Below are 17,322 nucleotides of genomic sequence, written 5' to 3' on the forward strand. Positions count from 1 at the left end.
TGAGACGTTTACATATGTCTCATTTGCAATTCATTGGGCAATCTGGTAACACCTTTGTTATTTTAATAGCAAATAAAATCTCTGTTCTGTTTTCAGTTCTTATTGCTTTCAGTCTGCCAATTCATGAAATCGATCTAAAAAGTGGATAGAGTGTAATTTTCAATTAAGCCGATATCAAGCTTAATGTACTGTCACAAAAGGGATATAGAACTTTGATTTCCTCTTTCATTAGATAGCTCCCTGTATTTTCAGCATTTTACCTATGACTTCAGTTTTCTTAACTTTCTCTTTAAGTAACTTGTGTTTAGATGTTAGAAAATGGGCCTCACAAGCAGGCTTCAAATATGCATATACAAGAACGTGTGCTCCAGGACTCTTGCTCTTCTCAACGTGAATATTACCCTGCAATTTTCACCGCAAAGCTGCCCCAAAGGATAAAACAGTGCAGTTGATAAATTTGAAAGCACATTATTTATGTTACTGAATCGTCTTTGCATATTACGGATCAAATAGAATGACCAGCCTCGTTTTAAATCTAGACCTATCTAATATACTTCTAAGGTTTTCTTGTTAAGAAGGAAGTCGATATCTCCTTGACTCGACTCTTATAACAATGGAACATGCTTGAACGGAACTGTAGCCCTGTTGCACGTAGAACCAAGAAGAAATTGATTAAATTCAGAAATCGTCTAGAGATCACAGGTCTCTCTTTGACTATTGTTCTTCGATTCTTAATTGCTTTGTTAGCGTAAACAGAGCGTGTTTGCTGATTGGTCGAATTATTCGCAGGTGGTTAAACAGCACATCAGCTGCCGTATGTAATTATAATAAACACCGAACCGAAGATTTTGCTTGCTTATAACTGGACACTCTCATTGCGAACAGCTCATCGATGTATGGCTGTTGGCGAACAGCAGGGATTGATTTCGGGCTAGTACATTGTTCTTAAGTTCTATTTCCCCGTAAGAAAAATAGCACTCGATACATTGTTGTCCCGATAGAAGCTCTTCCTTTTTTCTCCGGTGATTGAGAAAATATCAGAGTTACGGTATGTCGTCGTCAGTTTGTCCTCGTTCCATTGTACAGCAACCGGCGCCCAAGGAACCCGCTGCGGATTGTGCGCTCGGCAAGAAGATCAGGAAAATAGACAATGAAGAAATGGCTAAAGGCATAATGCAAAGTGGTAATCCTCCTACTGGACTCGAATCAACGGGTCCACTACCAAATGAGATTTTCGAGCTGTTAAACGAATTCTGGAGACCTAGTGATGTGATGCCTCCAGATCAGCATATGCTGAACGGCAAGCGGCGGAACGTTGATAGTCCGGGCGGTGAAGACCAGGCTGAAGACGATAAAGGTATTAGAGTCTGTCTTTTTCAGATCTTTCTTTTCTACGTTGCTTCTTTTCGCGCTTTCTTCTTCAATTTACATCATGAAATCTGAAGGCTGAGTAAAACGTTTTTCGTTCTTGCATTTGTTGTACAAAGAGGACAAGTAACTGAACACAGGTCACATAGACCCATAAAGGGAGAAGGAAAAATCTTTCTTCGTTCTTGCACATCTCAGTTTATTTTTAGACATATTATGAAGTTCTTGTTAAGAGAAAACAGCTTTTGCTTTACATGTCAATTTTTTCTTCAAATTTACCTTCAATTTTTGTAATTTATCAAAAGATCTTTTTTATTTTGAATTCGTTTTGAGAACCAAAGTAGAATTATACTGATATCTTTTGAGAAATGAAATTATCTCGTACATATCCATATTAAAAATAATTATTCCAGCTACAAAATTAGTACATGGGCCAAAGGTATTCTTTGAAAGACGCACCGTTTGTCACCTTTGACCACTTACCTACTGCTTCCTAGCCGGCATTCCCTTTTCAATTATGAATGGCTGTAATCATATGGAAGAAAAATTTTCTACCCAATTGTAAAACAGAAGACGATAAAGGTCCAAAATTCAGTGTATCTAGCCTGCTCAGTATGTTGCTTCTTTTGCCTCTTTATTATCCAACTCTTGTCTCTTCTTGAGGGGGTATGGCCATGCGTCTGCACCAGAGTTTGCTGTAGGACATTAAGAGACAATATTTTACGCAGCCTATATATGTCTGTAATCAAAAGAAAGCAACGGCATGTAGGTAAGAGGTATTAACATAGATACATTAAGACCTATTTCACAACCATCGTGACGGTTTTAGATTTTGACAAGATACCTCAGGCAAACATAAAAAATAAGCCTGTACAATGTTTTTTAAATGGCTCCCGATTAGAAAAAAGAAAGGATAACGGTGAGATGGCCCCTGTGATTATTTGCTTCATGTATCTTGAAGCTGGAGCAATGAAGCCAAAGAAGTCTAGAATCTTCCATTAAGTATTGACTGACAGATTGCTTAGTGGTACTTCAATTTCTTCTTCTATTATCACCGACTTCGAGATTTATGCCTTGAAGTTTTAATCTTGTAGCTTTTAAAAAAGGTATTGTAAAACGCATCAGAATTCATGCCAAAACATTGAAAAATTCAGAAATAGCTCAAAAATGAAGAAGGGGAGCCATTATATCAAAAAATAGTTATCTGTTGTTCTCTTACTTAAGAGACATTTACTATTTGTAAATTGTTGCAGGGAAACCGTTGATTTCGCGAAGAAAATAAAAAAATTGCTTCTATACATGGTTTTCTCTTTACAAAGATACCTTTGATAGGATTGGATATGGTTTTAAATTGTTTATTCCTTGTCATCAAGTAGTCACTGACGAAGTAACTAACAGGCTGTTCATATACTATAGTTTAAAGCATGTAATCACCATATAACCACATCATCTGTTGTATGTCTGTCGTAATTCCGCCTGCTGTTGAAGCCGGCTTTGAAATCCGAGCCCATTTACTCAGTGAATAAATTAAGTAAGAACCGCTTCATGGATGTGTGTGATTGATTTCCTTCATGTTTTAACTTTTAATGAGAAATTAATTACGATGGAAGTGCAAAAAGTTATATTGTAATGGAGTTGAGATGTTGCAAAGCGAGCATAATATTGATTCTGAAATGGAGCTAGCAAATAGAATATTCACCTTTTAGGATCATTATTTAAGATTAATTCTACCATTTGTTTTACTGTAAGGTAGATTTTAACACTAGCTTTTCTCAATGTTCTACTGCGGCAAACCATCGCACCTTTCAATGCGGCATGAGATTGAATTGGAACCACGCTAAAACAACCTGCTACATGATACACTGTAAAGCTCTCAAGCAGCTATTAGAGTCTTTAATAGAATAAAGCACCTCTTCCTTATATTACAATTAAGTTCATTGTTTATGCAGAAACATTGTTTTCCACTACCAAATCCTTCTCTCTTGATGGGGTAGGATATTTGGTTAACTGTTTTGCTTTTTGCCTTTCTACTGGAATGAAATATTTATTTTAAAACATTTGTGTCAAAAGTGAATCTACATTGAAGAGAAAGCAAGACATGAATACTCATAAATTTGCATAAATATATTATGCAGCATATTGACAAAGCTTTTTGCCATGCTTGTCATGCATATGCTAATATTAATGAGTTCACAGCACAACAGGGTCTCTCTAGACGTTGAATTTTAATTAACCAGAAGATCCGAGTCATTCTGCCGGCTAGGAGCCCGGTACATTCCACAGACTCTGCGTCCGGTTTATTCTACACAAAACTTCATAATAATGATAGCAAGTTTGCTGTAATGTTTCATAACATCGAACAAGAAGATGATTTTCGTGGCTAATCTTTCTTTACTCTTCCAACGAATGCTTTTCAAGAAACAAATATGCGTGGAATCTCCTAACACAAACTTTCCCTTCTTCTGACGAATCCTATAACGATAATTCCTCATAAGATAACTAATTTCTATGTATTTTTTCTCATCAAATTTTCTATGACTTTTTAATATTGTAATTTTAAAGAAATCACAAACCCGATAGTTGATAAAGTTTTATAAATGGATATATATATCGCTGATAAAGAATTCAGACGAAGATTAGAATGAAAAAATTAGATCAATAATAACCTTGTTTGCAATTTTTAATCGTCAAATATGATACCGATGAAATTTTCTGTTTCGCATAATATACTTAAAATTTCAAAGTCATTCATTATCTATGGAGAAACGCTGTTTTTAACACACTGACGCTGAAAGAAAGTAAATAAATTTGAATTTTCTAGAAGCATCTTTATGGGCAACAGAATTGTCTACAAGGTATATCGAGCGATCAGATTTTAAGGCAGCCGAAAAAACTTTCTTTGCGCTTGCATTTCTGCCACTTTAACTAAAAGATCGAATTTAAGTGTTCCTTTTCCATGTAATCACTCGATTTTGATTCCGCCTCGTGACCTCAGAGTCTCGAATTTTCTCCTTTTGTCTCGCGCCACGTGATAGGTAATGGCGACCGCCTGGGCTCTCCATAGAACAATGTTATAATCACAAAAAGCCAACATAACACTCGCTAGTCGACAAGCTGCCGCATTTACACTCCTAATGTTCTATGGGCTTCACTTAACGGTAGCGATGAACGGAGCGTGTTTGAACACATCTGTTTATGCAGGTAGAGTTTGAAAAAGATGGTTATCTACAGAAACGTTATACTGACACGAACCGAAACATAGCTCAATGTTTTGGAAAACATATCGAGTCGATTAGATACAGAGATACATTATCTAACTTTTTGAAATTTGTTATTAGACAGTTTTACGGCATGTGATTGGCGTTCGCCATTTTTAGACTGTATTTTCTGAAGCAAAGAATTTGTGTCAAGTGACATAAGAGCCAAACAGAAAGTTTTCTAACTAAAAAAATCAGTACCCAAAACACCCTTTGTGTCCCTATTTTCCGGTAAATTTTACTTTTTTCTACTACACAATTAAATATTCATCAGTAAGGTTAACCATAATTCTAGACAGGTAAAGAAAGCTATATAATGTTTTTGTTCTTCTTTTTTAGAAGTTGATGACGATTTAACATCGATTGCCGAGCAAGAGCAAGAATTGTCGCAAGAGCGCAACACGTCCAAACGGCGCTACAGCCGATTGTCGGATGGCTACGAACGACTGAAAACTGTGCTTCCCTCCGTCAAAGATAAACGACGTGTTTCGAAGGTAATATTGGAAATCAATGTTTAACAACATCAAAAGAGATTTTCATGTCTTTTGGGGGTGGGGTGGGGGGGGCTCTTGTTACGCTTTCATGAGGTGTTACAAAGTATCATGATTGAACATTTATTCGAGGTTTGCAGGGTTTGTGAGAAGCTTGTGGTATCAGATTGCAAACCAGGCACCTTCTTTGCCCATCAACCTTAACTAAAATGAGGCTGTTTCAGTATACTTATCATGAAATCAACTGTACAAAGAATTTTTTTAAGAGTTGGTTAATGAAGCGAAGAGCGACTTTTAAAATATCAAATTGTTTTGATCTGTGGAAAGATGGAAAATACTCATATAGGTCTCCAAATTCTTAATTCTTGTATGTTTTTCTACGTAGTTACGCTAACGACGGTGCAACTGATTAAATCGTTCCAATCGATCACTGTGTAGAATGTGTATTATGAGCCAGATCGATTATGCATCAAAATACAATTGAAACGAAATGGTATATTGAAGCTGAAAACATAATATTTTCGACTACAAAACTGGCATGCTAAAAAACTAAAAGCTTTATGTTTTCTCTTGCACGCGACAGATGAATTTACCGCGCGGCTAAATCACAGCGCGGCCAATCAAACGTCTATGCGGGCGTATATATTGTCCAAATTTTCTAGGGCATGTTAAACTTTTCAGCTCTAGCTTCCAACTTTAACTTTGTTTAGTCGTGTTTTGGTCATGCATACATCAACTGACTTGCATTTTTCCGTATTTATAAAAATCACCCTTTACTACTAAGCCAGGAGTGAAAATCCTTTAGCAACATAAGAGGGGGCGATAACTGTAAAATTGATATTATGTGGAAACGTTCCTTGGATGTTTCAGCCATAACACCTGATTTGCCGCTAATCGCCTCGTGCGTTACAGCTTGGCTACAGGATCTTTAGGGAAAAGTTAAAAGCTTTCTGTAATTATTTCTGCCGTTTGTCGCTCTTGTAAGCCGAAAGACGCTCCATTTCTAGCCGTCTTACCTTTATTTTACTTGCTATCTAGTTTATCTTAAGTACATTATGAGGAATTAGTTTATATTCACACGAGTAAGACGCATGTGCATTTTGTATCGAAGTAGATTTTCGAGGAAAGACGCAAAAATGCTTTATCCAGAAAAACCAAGCTTTTACTTATCTTTCAAAAAACCAACATTTGTTTACCACGTTCCATGGGCGATATCCTACAACAAGAAAAAGACTTTTGACGTATAACCCCAACCTCGGTCGCGTGAATTGACTAAAGACTAGATGTCAACATGCTTGATACTAGCAAATAAGTATAAAGCCTAATTTGATCAAAATACGTTCAACAAATACATCTGGACATATGAGAAAACAACCTGTTAAGGTAGACAAATTATCTCAAGTGTGCTTTATCCTTGTCAATATCATCTATCGATGATGCGTCCCAAATCTTAGTATGGGCCTATTTTCAATCGAAATTGAAATAAATTCTATATCTCAGTGGATCCAACGCGCCCAAATAGTGTTTTGCTATAAATTGATTGAAAGCAATACAATAAGCACCGTTTCCGATTTTTCTGCTGGATGTCTTCAAATCTTAAAAGAACATTCGTTTATTGAGGGCTTCAGTTCGATCGAAATCGTCAAGGTCCTAAATAAAACGAGGTTTTGAGAAACGTCACAAGACCTCTGCTTAATTTATATAATGAGATAGGGTATCAACAGACATAAAGGAATTGTCAAGATTGTTCCCACAGTGCTTTTAAATATGTACCGATATTCTTGCAGTTTTCCAGAACTTTCACACAACGATTACTACTTTCAATGCATAGGAAAACACATCTAAGTTTGCTCCTGGATTGAGCCTGGCTTACAACGAAAGATAAAACGACGTCCGATTTTATTCTTATTGAAGTTCATCTTTTTTTTGCAAACGTTTAACAAGCCAGGAGTATTTCTCTAACCTCGTTTGCAAAGCAGTTCAAGAAACACCTGGATTCAGCTTGATGACGTCAAAGACGAAGAACTGTTGACAAACTCATGGCTAGCAACGGTTTTGATTTAAACAGGACCCCCATTTTTTGCAAAGCAAGTATTTCTAAAGCTTCAGTTAAAGGGGAAAAGCCTTCGCTCCCTACTTTTGCTAGCTTTGGCCTCCCCCAATCTAAAATTTGTGGCGTAGGCCCTGTTAAAAACTGATCAATCGTGCAAATTGGCCTTTTTCGTTCATCATGAAGAAGTTACAGAATAAATAGAGAAAATGAAGCTGCTTTAAAACTGATTGAGTGTGCATTGTTAACAATGCAATTTTTTCTAGAGAGATTTTTTTTCTTGTGATGAAATGAAAGCAGCTTCAATGACTGTTAAGTCTTATATAACCAAAAGCAGCATTGCTTGAAATCACTTCAATTTATGATAATGATAACATGGAGTATATGCTTTCTTGCTTGCTTCTTGTCTTTACGTTTCTAACATATGTTATTTTTGCTAGCCCAAAAATCAATAAACAGCTTCTTTATGAAAAAATATGTTAATTAGGGATTGCTGCGTAAACAATGATCAAGAATATTTCAAATAATCAACTCCTGTTCCTTGTCATGAGTCTGTACTGCACATTGGCCTGTTTGTTTAAGTCCAATAATTGGTAAAACAACCTGCAGTACGAGTCAACACAAGCAGTAAACAATTTGCTTAATGATGATTGATTATCGCAAACATGGCTGCCGGATCCCTTGTACATTTCTTCTGTATACTTGCGTTTATAACATATGTGAGTCCATTATACGATAGACAAGCAAGGAAAGTGCCTGTTACAGAGTACGACACTACTTGGCCTAGCCATTGACGAGTCGGGTCCCTTTCTTTGCTGCCTTTACCCTCCCAAGATGACCAGAAATAAAGCGACAAGCGTTGGGCCAAAATGGGTTCAAGAAAACGAACCAAAGCATTGCAGTCAGAACCCCACCAATTAGGCCTCTCGCCTGCTTACGTATATATGTATCTGAAACCCCATCAGATCCAACCTTTAATTAACAAACAAAAACAAGTATAGAAATAAGACATGATATCTTACTGAAAATAAAATTCTCTCAGAAGAGACTGAAGTGCATAGCTAGAGAAATATTCCTAACTAGATAAATATAATAATCTATTATCCTATTCTGTTTTTATTATTTTTTTTCAAGCTCCGGGTGTTATTTATTTTGTAACGATCAGTAAACCATGGATATAGTATTTCAATATGAATTGTTTTTCTTCTGAATAAGACAGCTTTAAAATAAAAATTATGTATGCAGAGACCTTTCCTGGCAGTTGGTCATGAATCTTTCCCGCAGTAATTGAAAAGAGCAGATGTTTTTGGCGAACCTTTCCTTGACATACACCAGACATGTCACGTGTACAGTGATTCAAAAACAGATGCTACTGTCTACATGCTTGTTTTCTTAAGAATCAGAGAAAAACTCAGATACACAGTTTACATTTCTTGACAAAAACAAACTATCTAGGTACTAACAAAAATGACTAAAGTTTTAGACTTTATTTGCTGATTGGTCTCGTAGATGTTTAATGAACCTTTCTGTTTTAATAAACTCGACTCTGTTTAACATACCCTTATTTTATGAGATCACCAATATTGCTTAATTTTTCGTTGAGTTTAGCTTTCTATAAATTGGCACTTATCCTTTGGCTGTAATGAAAGTAGAAAGAGAAAAGAAATAGAAAGAGATGCTCTTGGTATTTGCAGAAATTAGCTAGCAGTCCTATTAATCATAACAGACGTATAAGGAAAACTTTTTGTTGATCTTATTTTATTCCACTGTACTTTGCCTATGCATTCAACAAAGCATTGATCGGAAAAACTGATTTGAATACTCCATCTTATATAAAAATTGCCACGGTGGATGGTAATTAAAGGAAACGAGATATTCGAAATGCATTGATAAGTGTTTGCGTTTCCCTAAAAAAGATTTTACTTTAAAAGATTTTACTTTAAAGATTTTACTTTAAAGTAAAAGATTTTACTTTAAAGCTCTGCAAACCTACAAGAGAGGCTAGGCTCACAATCCTATCAACGATATTCTTTTTACAATGTCATTCTTCGAGCCAGGGTTCTAATGAAATGACACAGTAATATTAAAACTTTGGCATTTGAAAAGAGCATGATCATATTCGATCCGTGAAAACATCAGCAACACGCCAAATTTGTAATGATTACAACATGAAATGAAATGAAAGAACTGAGGTCAATGTAGACTTTGGCGGACAGATGCCGCAATAGCTCACATGATCCCAAAGCTCTCTCGTTATTCTTGGTAAACAGCATCCAAACCAAACCAGCCCTAAAACAATAGGTTTCTAGCATCGTTATACTTAAGCTATGTTATTTTAAAAGTTTTTGAATTCAAATAACGGTGCGAATAAATACAGCGCTGTATCTCCTTAATGTCGATGTCACGTTGTAGCATTCAAAACTTTAAAGTGACTGTTTCTAAGTCCACATTTAAAAGGCTTATTTCAAGAAGCTTTTAACTTTCTTCGATATCAAGCTGATATTCAAAGGCTGTTGATGCATGCACTTGTAGGTATCTTCAAAGATTGCTTAGGAATCGAATTGCCTATCGGAGCTGACAAACCAGCTAAACTGTTATATTCACACAATCATTGTACCCTGTAGTCATATCAATGTAAACATAAAAATATTATTGATAAACGAAAGTACAGATTTGTCCTTTCAATTTTTCATACTAGGTTGAGTATAGAAATCCAAGACTTTATTTTGGTCCACATTCGTTATATTTATCATTTCTCAGGGTATGGCTTACTAACTGCCAATTTAATTAATGTTTTGCGATTGGTTTTCGTAAATCTTGTAATGAAACGATTTCTAAAGAGTAAATTGTGTTTTCTTTTCAAAATAAAGGCGTAAATTGTGTTCAAAGGCGCTGTGTTTTCATTCCTTGATTGATTATAGAAGCAAGATAAGGCCGCGCATAGGAGCAGATGTTTCGTCGTTTTATCTCCGACACGCTGCCTTGATCATGTACCCGCTATTAAACTGTCTTTCCCCGTTCGCATTTTGAATCGCTGCCCTGTCGCTTTCTGGGTCTTAAGACTATCCTGATTCAAAACTCGATAACATGTCTTCTAATGCTATGTAGCGAAAGCAGAATTTTGTAGCATTGCATATTTCAGTTCACTTATAACTATAATTTTACATAACTTTAAACTATTGTCGTGGATAAATGTTAGTACATTCATACCTTAGGTACTTCGTAAATTGAATAAGCAAATAGAACATTCTATTAGTCACTGGATATATTGTCTTAAGGAACCCTGAGCAATGCTTTCTTGCGTAAGAGCTCTTAAATATGTTGTAAAATGTATGACCTGTCTGTTTTTTAACGATTTTCAATAGCAAAGAAGCACGTTTGAAAAGCGTAGGCGTCTGAATGGTTTTTTCAGTATGCAAAAGCAACAGACTTCTGGTCCTAATTGTTGCCAAAATCTTTCTTTTAATTTCGACAGGAGAAGACAGGAGTATCTGTTCTTAGCTTTTTCTTCGCGAAGAGTGTACGTCACGTAACACAAGAACACCTGAGCAATGCATTATCCGCTCATTATTGCACGATGTTGGTCTGCACGAGCGGCACGCAATCTCGTTGCCTGCTTGTTTTCTTCACAAATTGTTAATTCAGGTGCTCTGTGTATACTGTATTGCCATGGGTTGAATTTCCACTGAGCTTGGGTAGAAACACGTTGTTTCAGTTTGGCCTAGCTTTGCTTCATCCAGTTAAGCAGAGTAAACAGAGTCGATTTCTGTTTTGAATTTTAACTGTCACATTCATATTAAAAAATATTGACTAGATAATAAAAGCCCAAGAGGCAGCTTATTTTGGAAAACTGCTCGTGGCTAAAGTTAGGTAATAAATTGCATTTTCTGAGCGTATTTACCAAACAAGGAATGAACAATTTCTATATTTCTGCATATGTACCGACTATCGAAACGAAAAGTGTATGTTAATTTGGTTTAGGCTAAGGAAATGAAGCTTCATTCAATCGTGGTGAAGATATTCCGTTTGTCTTGGCGAATTGAGATGGAATTAGACATTCTATAACAAAATGATTACTCCAGATTTATCTTGCAAACTTTGATAATGTTTTCCGCTCGTAATTTACATCAGTAAGGTAGGTTTTTAGTGTCATTTCGGCCAATTCCTATAAACTGCTCCCTGCGAATTGCAGCATTATTATTCGTTTCCATTGAAAATACATCCAAAAATTTGATGTTTTTTCAAGAATAATTTGAAAAATGCACGATGAGCACGGATACAAGAAACTGCTCTATTCCATATTGGTTTTCGCATTGAACGCCGGTTGTTTTACCCAATAATGGTTTTACTATAATAATTTCCCATATAGTAACAAATGCAATTTGATTCTCAAAGCAAAATTGATTTATTGCAGGCAAGAATCTTAGATGAAGCGATCAACTATATACAAAGGCTGGAAAGCATCACAAATGTTTTGAAGAGAGAACATGGTAAGTGTTTTACCAATCTTGGATTTGTTCATCATATAAACGACATAATTATTCCACAATAAAGACCAAATATCGAAAAAGTATCATTTACGATTTAGTAGTCAAAGTATTATGTGTAACGCTATAAGGTTTATGGAATAAGGAGTTAACGAATTAACACAAACACATTTGTTTATTGTGTTGCGCTGATTTTTTGGAACGATTTAGAGCTAGATTTTTTTTCCGATTATAAAATACGAATGCAATTTTATTAAATACCTCTTTATTAAAAAAAGTGAAAACAAGAAAATTTAAGACTGCCGGAAAAGTTTCTTGAAATATTTAAGAAAGAAGAAAATTTATCGATGTGCCCTACATTCAGTATAAGATTTCCTTTTTGCTTGAAAATTTTTTGTATTTTTTTCGAAATTAATTTTTTTGGTTGATTTTTTCCCTCATTGATAGAAAAGCCCATTTAGCTGAAAAAAGTTAAACGATTATTTTTAACAGATATCACTCAAAGCATTTCATAAAACATTCTGCTTTCACGTAAGAAAAATTTTGTGAGGTATATTCACTATGACGGAACCTCGACGAAATGGCAAAAACTTACCGAAATGTCAATATCCCACCGAAATAGTATTATTTCGCCGAAATGATTTTATCCCACAATAAAATGAAAAATATGGTTAAGCAACTCGGTACCATGAGTGTATTTGCTATTCTTTTGACAGCTGTAACTTTCTGGTGGTAACTAAAGATAGAAGACACTTCTGTCTGTTTCTGCTAATGAATGCTAAATGCCGCATTTGCTTTTAGCAGAATCAGACCTTTCATTCTTTCATACTATTCAAAAAGCATAAACATGATTTCATCATACTTTAATGGCCAACATGTATAACATAGACATTGGGGTATTATGTAATTTTTGACCTACTGTGCAGAAGGGGAGCACTAGATTCCCTTGAAGACTGCTATTGGGAAGCCACGAGTAGTTCAAGGACCACTAAGATAGCATAGGACATTTGCCCTCTCATCTGCAAGGGATATCTGCATCAGCCAACCTTTATTTGCCACAACCTTTGCGATTTCGACTTTATCCGAACAACATCTCAACTCTGCTTCATTCAACGTCTATTACATAGAATTCCGAATTTTGCGATTTCATGTTACAAAATACTCTACTCCTATTCTACAATTTTCTATTTTGAGTGTACCTAGGAATATTTTGAGCTGTTTTATGCATTGATTGAATTTTATCAGTGCTTTGGCAAACTAAATCTGATGTATTAGTGTTGTATTTGTTTCTAACAAGAACGAATTTATGCAAGTAGCAAAAATATCAGTCTTGTTGCTATAAAAACTTTACAAATTCGATTAGTTGAATATTTTAGAATCCTTTTGATTTTTTTCGCTTAGAGGCTCCTCTTTATTTTGATTTGATTTGATTGCTCAAAAAAATGAAAATATTGTCATCCAAACCAAACACGTTTAAACAATTGTATAATTTCGTTCTACTTATTCACAATGGGCACCTATTAGTCAGTGAACAATCCCTTTCAAAGGAAACAACCACTTACGTTTTAGATTACGTGTTTAGGACTTTAGGTTTTCAGACAAAAAATCTTCTAACGACAACTCTCTTTCTAATTGCAATTAAAGGGAAAAATATTGCAAATAACTTAATCGTGTCGATGGAGTTATAGATAAAAAACAGACTGCGGTTTGCAATCTTTTGTTTCGAAACCTGAGGAGAGTACATTGTTTCTACTTTCCAATGAATTGTGGTTGATAACGTTTCAAGATGTGGAAACATTTTTATTCGTTAAAGTTTCACTTCTTTGGAATATGATTTATTCTTTTCACATTCGCAAGAACAATGACAAGGAAAGATTTTTAATCGCTTGCAGCTGGATAGAGCAGAGTATTTTTGTTATGAAAAGACTGTGAACTGGATTATTGCGAATCACTAAAAGTGATTTTTCAAGTTTAGCCTTACCAAAGACTGTGTTTTGCCTCGCTAACTTGAGCGAATCTAATTTGTCCGCGATCTCCCGTTTGTAGACAAAACAAAAGCATTTTAATGACCAAAGCTAATGGGCGTTTGTTAGACGCAGATGTCAGGAAAAGGACAAGGAAAAGCATTAGGGAATCTAAGATTCGAAGAGAAAAGTTACTTTTAGGTTACTTTCAGGGTCAAAACGATTTAGCTTAAAATGAGAATACTAAGCATTTACGGATTTAGGCCAATGGTTGAAACTTAACACGAGACTCGTCTGAAGTGTTTTTATTATTAGTCTAAGCCTAGAAAGCACAAAATATGATACTTAAAAAACGATGAAAAGGTCACTGTGAATTTAAACATTAGATGCTTTGTTGTCAGTTTTATTCTCCCTTATGCTCATACAGTTAAACTTTATTCGTTTAATGATGCTACATGCCTAACAACAATTATAGCGTCTGCCATTTTACTTACCTATTTACTTATGTAATGGACCCGAAATGCCAATAATGCTTTAAAAAATCCTACCTTCAGAGAAAAGACTGCAAATGTTAAACGGTGGAACAAACGGATTCTTTCCTGACTACAGCATGCAGCCTTACATGAGGTAAGAGACAAATATAATTTTTGCGGTTATATTGCGATTATACTGCGATTATGTTGCGATTATTTCAATCAGTGTTACTGCAGCTCGCTCTAAAGTTAGCTAATCCCTATCGATCATCCTTGTCATAGCGCTTTCTTACAAATTAAGTCTTTTAATCTGTTTTGATGTTACTTTAAATATGCTAAAACTTAAAATACTGTCAAGAGGCTCTGAACAAGACAGACTAACAAGAGGAAGACATGAAGTTTTCTCCTTGTGTAGCATTTCAACGATTGTATTGATCTTATACACCGAATAATTTATGGCCCGATTCGGGTCATAGTCAGCCAATTGTTTAGTCAAAAACGTTCATTCATTCAAGGAGCTGACAATACTGCAGGCAAATGGCGATCATTTTGAATTAGAAATCTTGATGAAATCGTCAGCTGGGTGATTCAATATTTCGAATTCGTTGACTGAAATTCTATATCAATTTTATCGGAAGCTTGAAATTTTTTTATGGACCAAAAGATTTATTGGATACTTTCAGAGTCTGTATAACATTTTAGAGAAAAGTTTCACAGAAAACCTAACAAGTGATATCTGCATCACTTAATTTATAAAGAACATCGAAACAAAGGCTAAAAAATATCGATTAGAAGCTTTAAATCAGAAACGGAAATTAGGCGTATGCCTTTTCATCATTTTATTTGCCTTTTTGTCTTGAAAAAGATTCTCGATGTTAAGAAACTCCTTGAGGAGACCTATCCTGAGAATGTAATGAATCGAAATATCTTTTTAAAAGGAAAATAGCCCTATGTTGATAGCTTGTATACGAAATATCTTTTGGTTTGTATGTACTTTGCGGCCAACTTTGAACAAAGCGTGTAATCGCGAACGAACCCCGAGACATACTGGTTTAATGGCTTAATGCTTATTTGCTTTCGCGTTCGCGTTTTTATTGGACAGATTTCACTCACCGGAGGTCTGGCGAAGCCTTGGCAAATATGTACGCACAGCTTGTTCGCTTATTAGTGGCTAAGTGATTATGCTGTTGCTTTGTTTTGTCACTGGTCTAGCCTTTGTCTACGCACAATGTGCGCAGATAATGCTTCACCTGCGGCTCCCTGCACCTGCTCATCGCTTGCAAATAAGCACAGAGATTCTCTAATGTTATTCTTTCTCGCAAAAAAAGTTCACGTGACTGTGCACTGCACTGCGTGGCTGAAACTTTCCACTGTCGGTTAAAAACGATTTTTTCAAGCATTCTGCGACATTCTTCAGTAACAGTCGCCACCCAACAAATGCTTACATGGTTGTCGTAAAAAGCTGCCTCATTTAAATGGCACTTTTGCTTTTTCTACATCTCAGGCCTGATCTAGACGCGTTTGATTTATATTTAGAGCATTTTTATCTAAAGAGTTGCAAGTTATTGAACCTGCATTAACTCTGCTATATCTTTCAATACCATTTACAAATTCTGGTTTCCCAAATGCATTTCCTATGCACCAAGACGCATTGTCTATTTGTTATTAACGTGTTCAATTAAGATATTTAAAGCGATTTTCTGAAGCAGTACGTTGATATTCTTTGATCCCAAACACGAACTGCAGCTGTGTGAAGCTCTTTTGGCTAACATTTCGTTTGCTCTGTGTTAGAAACCGATCGCTTAATCAATGAAAAGCATGTTGTGACATTGTATTCTGTCTAAGATGTTAATTGTAATAGTATACCATGATTTAAAATATAGCAAAACTTATGGATACAGTAACAGTCACATTAATAGCAGAGTTGCAAACCCTGAAATGTTATTTTCCCTTCCTACGTATGTTTCTTCTCAACTAGCTACTACTGCAAGCATTGCGCAGTATTGCACTTTAAAGCGATGTATTTTCGATAGCAGAATTCGGAAAAAATTATCTAACTGTCAGAAATGAGTAGCAAGACAGAAAGCAGAAAGTTCTATGAGAGACAGGCGTGTAAGAAAGACAAAAGCCTGTAAGAAAGACAGAGACATATAAGATAGACAGAAACATGTACTTCTTTATTACTATTTTGTTTAGAATACTCCCGTAGAAGCTTCCATGGTATTTTTTATATGGATGATTTCACTGTTCTTTTCATTGATTTAGTCTTTTCATCAAACTACATCATTTTTATCAAAACACGAAGCTTTGCTTGCTCGTTCTAAGTATTGAGGGACTTTCGATAAGAAAACAACAAAAACTTTTTTCTTCAGATCTAAGTTTAGAATACAAAGTCTCTGGCTGAGATTTAAATTATCAACTTTAAGGAACACTCTCTTAGAAATGGATGGTTCCCTATGAGTTGGCTTAGCTGGCCAGTTTAAAACTGAGATCCGGCTTTAGAGTGTGAAATCCTTACGGCAAAGGACTAGAGATGATCAAAACGTGTTTAGATCTTTTTAACTATCTACACCTCTGCAGATATCCCCAGTTGAGTTACTAAGTCGCCCCTTTCCTGAACAATTTTTCATTGTAACTTACATAACGTTATGCAAGCGGAAACAAAAACCAACTCAACAGCTACATTTTTGTAAAATTTCTATTCATCACTTATTTTACAGCTTCTAAAGACTATACATCCTTGTCTTCTTTCCTGTTGCTTATCCCCACACATCATCTTATTTAACAGCTTGTGAATGATTTAGTCTCAGCTGTAGGAAGATGTTTCATATATAGGTCCTGGTCCAGTAACTCTTCTTCTGATAATGTCTTTGTTCAATTGCTTTTCATGCTTGCAGTGACAACCTTCGACATTGTCGGAAAGGAGCTTATTAAATGAAGAATTTATTAACTAAGTAAACCAAAAGTTTTAAATTTGCCAAGATATAAAAAGAAATGTTTAAACCGCATGCACTAATGCAAGCTGTTGAGGAGAATTTTATGGAACATGAGCTGAACTATTGTTTTTTGCTGAAACAAGGTGTTAGCTGCATTAAAAACTTTATCAAAGAGCGCTAACATGTACGCTTAATTACAAGCTAGGCCAACTAACGAGTGAAGAGGCCTTTTTGATTAAGTTGATTCTTCTTGTTTTGCCGCAATCAATTTTCCGTATAAATCATAATGCATTTTC

The 17,322-nt window shown here is 35.4% G+C and overlaps 1 protein-coding gene across 1 annotated transcript in view; it reads left to right on the forward strand.

Annotated features, from left to right (window-relative positions):
• The first annotated feature begins 848 nt into the window (after window positions 1-848).
• Window positions 849-17,322, forward strand: part of LOC135691663 (uncharacterized) — a 34,045-nt gene continuing 17,571 nt past the window's right edge. Inside the window, exons 1-4 of the mRNA XM_065209600.2 lie at window positions 849-1,357; window positions 4,965-5,119; window positions 11,581-11,656; window positions 14,172-14,244. Coding sequence (XP_065065672.1) covers window positions 1,051-1,357; window positions 4,965-5,119; window positions 11,581-11,656; window positions 14,172-14,244 — 611 coding nt within the window. The 5' untranslated portion in view covers window positions 849-1,050. The remainder of the gene's footprint in view (window positions 1,358-4,964; window positions 5,120-11,580; window positions 11,657-14,171; window positions 14,245-17,322) is intronic.

This window comes from Rhopilema esculentum, chromosome 13 (genome assembly GCF_057945365.1).
Source record: "Rhopilema esculentum isolate cy_ngs chromosome 13, ASM5794536v1, whole genome shotgun sequence".
In the NCBI taxonomy this organism is placed as follows: Eukaryota; Metazoa; Cnidaria; class Scyphozoa; order Rhizostomeae; family Rhizostomatidae; genus Rhopilema; species Rhopilema esculentum.